The sequence below is a fragment of the Anomaloglossus baeobatrachus genome, chromosome 8, assembly GCF_048569485.1.
Source record: "Anomaloglossus baeobatrachus isolate aAnoBae1 chromosome 8, aAnoBae1.hap1, whole genome shotgun sequence".
Taxonomy (NCBI): Eukaryota; Metazoa; Chordata; class Amphibia; order Anura; family Aromobatidae; genus Anomaloglossus; species Anomaloglossus baeobatrachus.
In genome coordinates this window covers 224,157,213-224,163,864 of record NC_134360.1, presented here as the reverse complement: position 1 = coordinate 224,163,864, position 6,652 = coordinate 224,157,213, and the positions used below count along the sequence as shown (strand labels likewise).

Sequence of the window (6,652 nt, the reverse complement as noted above, 5' to 3'; positions counted from 1 at the left end):
CTATTATCTATATATTATCTATCTGTTATCTATCTATTATCTATCTATTATCTATCTATCTATTATCTATCTATTATCTATCTATTATCTATCTATCTATTATCTATATATTATCTATCTGTTATCTATCTATTATCTATCTATCTATTATCTATCTATTATCCATCTATTATCTATCTATCTATTATCTATGTATTATCTATCTATTATCTATCTATTATCTATCTATTATCTATTATCTATCTTTCTATTATCTATCTATTATCTATCTATTATCTATTATCTATCTTTCTATTATCTATCTATTATCTATCTATTATCTATCTATTATCTATCTTTCTATTATCTATTATCTATTATCTATCTATCTATCTATCTATTATCTATCTATCTATTATCTATCTATTATCTATCTATCTATTATCTATCTATCTATTATCTATCCTTCTATTTATCTCTCTATATTTGTATCTACAGGTGTGTCTGAGTTTTCCTCTGTTATCTGGGGTGATAGGTTTCGGGCTTGCAGTGAAGATGAAGATGATGAGGAGGAGGTGACAGAAGCGGCAGCTGGGAGGGAGCGGGTACAGAGCGAGCGCTGTAGGATGAGGAGGGGGACGCTGGGTGCAGATGGGGAGGGCAGGTGATGGAGGAGGAGAGTTCTCAGCCTCTTCTTCCAGTGAAGCAGGAAGTGTCTCACCTGTGAACATGCTCCGAGCCTGAGTCAGCGCCCAGGTGGACAGAGGACAGCGAGGAGGCGGCTGTGGGGGAGACAGGACCTAGAGTCGGGGGCTTCAGTTCATCCAGCACATCTCTCCATCCCTGCGCTGCCAGCATGCCTCTGGGACTGAGAGGGAGGAAGAAAAACAAGACCAAGGAGGTCTCCTCCAAGTTAGTGGAAAGTGAAGAAGTGGCAAACCGGACAGCGGGGAGCAGCGCAGCGAAAGCCAATGACACCGGTGTGGCCGGTCTGCCACCGCCCCCGGTGAGCCTGCGCCCAAAACTCGTGTTCCATACTCAACTGGCACATGGCAGCCCCACCGGCAGGATCGAGGGCTTCACCAATGTCAAGGAATTATACGCCAAGATTGCCGAAGCTTTCCAGATCACCCCAGAAGAGGTAAGATCATGGGCTGGTGCCCTCCGGGGCAAGGGGTGGCCACAGGGTCAGTCTGGCAGAACTCGGGGCAAGGGTCACCAACGAGTCGTCACCGAGCCTCACCCTTGCTGGCTCCGCAGTCTGCCAATCACTGGCCCATTATCAGTTTATATTTATCGGCGGGGGCCATGAATAGGCACAAAGTGCCCGGCGGGCACCTGCCAGGATGTGGATGCCTGTGAGTCAGCCATACTCTGCTCATTAGGGCTTAATCGCTGCTTTATCAATCACTCAGCTTTTATCATATTTATTTGCGTTTGGTTATCCTGGGCTACAGGGGGCGCCACTGAGCCATGGGGCAGGGTGGATACTTGTATTGGCTGGAAACAGAATCTTTGCCAGGGCGAAGGAATGTTTACTTTTGCTTATAGGATCAGTGGGGTCCGGGTGGCCACAGCACCGCAGGTCACCACCGCCGATCCCCACCGCCGATCCCCACCGCCGATCCCCACCGCCGATCACCACCGCCGATCACCACCACCGAGGGGGTCTGACACTGAGTTAGCTGTTTATACCTCTCACTCTAGACAGTGTACGAAGCCGGAAATCCATACACTGTAGTAATGGCCGCTCCCAGGACTGCAGCTCAGACCACGTTCACTACAATAAGAGCAGAGCTGCAGTACCAGGAGCGGCCTCTACACTGTGTATGGCGCTGTGCAGCTCCGACTCCATGCACTGTTTTCAATCAGCATCTGGCGGAACTGCAAACTGGGTACCACTGACGGCATACCATTGACCGGGTACCACTGACCGGGTACCACTGACCGCGTACCCACTGATCGCGTACCACTGACAAGGTACTACTAACTGCGTACCCACTGACTGCATACCACTGACCGGGTACCACTGACCGCGTACCGTTGACTGGGTATCACTGACTGCGTACCCACTGACTGCATACCACTGATCGGGTGCCACTGACCAAGTACCACTGACTGGCTACCACTGACTGCGTACCACTGACTGGGTACCACTGACTGCGTACCACTGACTGGGTACCACTGACTACCACTGACCAAGTACCACAGCCTCCAAACTCACTGCCTTGCCATGGGGCTGAAAACCAGTCTCAGAGCCTACTCTGGGATAACCTCTCGATCCCGTCCGTTGTGAGGTTCCTGGATGAACACTTCCATTCACTTACTGCAAGCAAAGATTGTGAACACTGTAAGGAACTGAACACAAAGTACAGAAAAAGCTGAGATAATGTGTCACTGTATAATGTAGGACATGAAATTCCCTTTAAATTGACTGTTTGCACGGAGCAAGCAATATAATGATTATTCCCTTCCGAAAATAGGGAAATTTTAAAGTTTTTATTTAAAAAAAAAAAAAACCCTAACAAAAGTCATTTCTGGTTTTGGATCCGCTGGGTGATACAATATTACAGTTTTCCTGGCGTTTGTCACCGAGCTTTTCTTTTCTCCTCTTCCCACTGTTGCGTAATTATTGCACCAGGTACAACTTCCAGTGAGTCTGGGAAATGGAACAACTGGGAGAGGGGATATCCACAACTAAAGATGGGATGACAACTAAAACCAGGTGACAATCACATATAAAGCTGGGTGACAACCACAACAAGAGCTGGAGCTGGGGTGACAATGATAGCAAGAGCTGGAGCTGGAGTGACAATGACAACAAGAGCTGGAGCTGGGTTGACAACCACAACAAGAGCTGGGGTGAAATGACAACAAGACCTGGAGCTGGGGTGACAACCACAACAAGAGCTGGAGCTGGGGTGAAATGACAACAAGAGCTGGAGCTGGGGTGACAACCACAACAAGAGCTGGAGCTGGGGTGACAACCACAACAAGAGATGGAGCTGGGGTGACAACCACAACAAGAACTGTGTGACAGCCACAAGTAAAGATGCGTAACAGCCACAACAAGCGCTGGAGCTGGGGTGACAACCACAACAAGAGCTGAAACTGGGGTGACAACCACAACAAGAGCTGGAGCTGGAGTGACAACCACAACAAGCGCTGGAGCTGGGGTGACAACCACAACAAGCGCTGGAGCTGGGGTGACAACCACAACAAGAGCTGGAACTGGGGTGACAACCACAACAAAAGCTGGAGCTGGAGTGACAACCACAACAAGAGCTGGCGTGACAACTAAACTCCGGTGACAGCCACAACAAAATTTGGGTGACAACCACAACATAAAATCGGGTGATAACCACAACAAAAGCTGAAGGGACAAATACAACAAGAACTGGGGTGACAACTAAAACTAACTGTCTGGAGTGTGAGGTTATGAGGTTGTGGCTGTCACCAGTAATAGATTTCATATCCGGTCTGGGGTTAATGGCGGCCACTTTCCTGTGCTGTGAGGCCACAAGGTTTGGCAATTGCTTTTCACTGTTTTCTGGGAGTGCTGAACATTACAGGTAAATTCCACTTGTAGGGTGCAGCTTGTATCAGTGCCTGAGGGGATGAGCAGAGATCGGGTGGGGCGGGAGGGAGGGGGGCCGGGTTTAAGGGGAAATACATTGAAAAGTTTGTTCCTAAAAAGTATTTTGCAAAGTTGTATTAAAGGAGTACATTGCTTAATGAAAACAACAATCAATTCCTCATGTTTTCAATATCTCTGCTTGCTGTAATTTAATAACAATCTTTCTTGTTTGCTTACTTTGGTTACAAACGTGTCCTGGTCCTGTAATGGACACATAGGCCTAAGGCTTGTAACACCTCTCACAACCATACAGCAGAGACACGCTCTGATTCATAGTTTACAGGGAACCTGTCACTTGTCATAAACATGCTTTTTTACCCTGGTGTAAATGGCGCTGTTCTCCTGAATCCGGCGATGTCTCTCTTTTGTTCCTGCGCCTCTCCATTCCTGAGATACGGTCCACTCTTCTTTGTATATAAATCTAGTCTTGATAGCCAAGTGGGTGTGGTTCTTAAGATGACACCCAAAAAAAGAGCTGATGACCACGCCTACTTGGCAATAAGTTTAGATTTTTATACAGGAAATAAGAGGCCATATCTCCGGAACAGAGAGGAGCAGGAACAAAAGAAAAAAAAATCGCTGGATTCAGGAGAACAGCAGCATTTACACCAGGTAGAAAAAAAACCCCCAAACATATTTATGGCAAGTGACAGCTTCTTTTGCCTCCACCTGTCACTTGCCGTAAACATGTATTTTTTTTTAATCTGGTGTAAATGCTGTTCTCCTTAATCTGGTGATGTTTTTCATTTGTTTCTGCTCCTCTCCATTCCCGAGATATGACCTCCTCTTTCTTGAAAAGAAATCTATTCTTGTGACCAAGTGGGTGTGGTCACAAAGAACCGCCCACTTGGCTTATAAGACTAGATTTATATACAAGGAAGAAGAGGCCATATCTCAGGAACGGAGAGGAGCAGGAACAAAAGAAAAACATCGCCGGATGCAGGAGAACAGCGGCATTTACACCAGGTAATATATACATATATATATATATATATATATATATATATATACACATATGTATACAGTGTATATATACTGTATATATCTAGATTATATATATATATATATATCTATATATATATATATATATATATATATATATATATATATATAGATATATATATATATAATTTTTTTATTTTTGCAAGTGGCAGATTTTTTTTAAAGGGATTATCCAATGCCTGTCACATCCATATTGATAAGTGAGAAGGTAACGGCGCTGCAGACATGATGGTGACTTATCCTCGCCAGGTATCAGGCATAATACCTGAGAGTAATCAGCACACGTCTTCTCATGTGGAAGTGACAGCCATTGCCTCCCCCCTTTAAAGAAGGGTCACACGATGTCAGGAGGGAAATTGAGATGGATGGAGGGTTCATTGGAGATGCTACTTCTACTGTCTCAGTAAGTGATTATATTGGGGAACATTTGTGCAAACTGTTCCACATAATATAATATATATGTTATACATTATATTCTGGGGTAATTTCAACCAAGTCACACAGTGCTCTGGTCTGGCCGGAGAGGAAGGCTGGTGAATTAGGGGTTAATAATGTCTGAGAATATTCAGACATTCCGAAGTCATGGAACTGGAACCAAACCGTGCACCATGAAGGTTCCTACAAAACGGCCACATATTCCGCAGCACTTTACAATTCAAAGTGATGTATTTGGAGCAAATGAGAAGCTTTAAATGACAAGGTTTTTTTGCTCTTTTGCCTTATGTGCCCCTTTTTTTGTGATGCCCCTTTTTAATGAGTTTTAAGATGTTGCTGATAACCTTCAACTGCTCAAAAGACAAATACCCGACAGCTTCATTGCTCCTTTCAGTCCAGTTGTGCTACAATTTTGCAACATTTCGACAAATTGCAAATGATGAATTGACCTAAACTATCACGGCCACGCCGTTCGAACAAACTCCAAAAAATGACAAATTCTGAAAAAACATATGTGAGCTGAGATGAATTTGTAGCAAACATTAACATTTGAGATACAGACAATGATGAATAGAAACCGCCAGGCACAGTAAATAAAGTGATACTGTCTCTTTAAGAAACTCTGCAGGTGAGCGCAGGTAAGAAGCTTTACCTGTAGCGCTGGAGGTTTATGAAGTGATGTCACTGTTGTGCGGACATCGGCCAGGTGATGGGACATTGTAGTCTACGCCAGGAGCATTGTTCTCTGCAGGTTCACACGCAGCACTGAACACACAGCCTGAAAGCTAATACTGGAAGGGGATTAAGAAGCAATTCCAGACACAATTGGTATTAATGAGGATCTGTCACTATTTTCCACCCTATGAAAAAAAACACAGAGGAATGTGCTGGCTTTAAAACGAACCTGTCACCATAATTCTATATTTTTATATCCCCCTGATGTAAACGCCGTTGTTCTGAATCTGGCGATGTTTTTCTTTTGTTCCTGATCCTCTCCGTTCCTGAGATATGGCCTCTTATTCCCTGTATATAAATTTACATTTTAGCCAAGTGGGTTTGGTCACCAGCTTTTCTGTGCAGGTGTCTTTATCAGGGCCACACCCACTTGGCAAACAAGACTAGATTTATACACAGAAAGTAAGGGGTCATATCTCAGGAACGGAGAGGCACAGGAAGAAAAGAGAAACATCGCCGGATTCAGGAGAACAGCGGAATTTACACCGGGTGGGGGGGGGGGGAAGGGGATCAGATCCAGTTACTCTATGTGGAACTTGATATAGAAGATGTCCCCAATGACCAATTATAACCGTCCTTTTAAGTGTAGCCAGGAATGATTGTTCGCCATTACTGTTTGATCTGTTATCTTGAAACGTTTTACACAAAAGTGTCAATATCTCAAGAACAGCTGAAAACCTCAACAAGCGGTACATTGCGAAACTGCGAGTATTTACAAGCACTATCCGATTGTTTTGCCTTTTTCTCGGCCGGTCTCCACACAGGAATGTTTTGCCTTTTTCCCGGTCGGTCTCCACACAGGAATGTTTTGCCTTTTTCTAGGCCGGTCTCCTCACAGGAATATTTTGCCTTTTTCCAGGCCGG

The 6,652-nt window shown here is 44.6% G+C and overlaps 1 protein-coding gene across 1 annotated transcript in view; it reads left to right on the top strand.

The window, feature by feature from the left end:
* The first annotated feature begins 670 nt into the window (after positions 1 to 670).
* The window catches only part of GIPC2 (GIPC PDZ domain containing family member 2), a 58,114-nt gene continuing 52,132 nt past the window's right edge, over positions 671 to 6,652 (top strand). Inside the window, exon 1 of the mRNA XM_075321115.1 lies at positions 671 to 1,120. Coding sequence (XP_075177230.1) covers positions 836 to 1,120 — 285 coding nt within the window. The 5' untranslated portion in view covers positions 671 to 835. The remainder of the gene's footprint in view (positions 1,121 to 6,652) is intronic.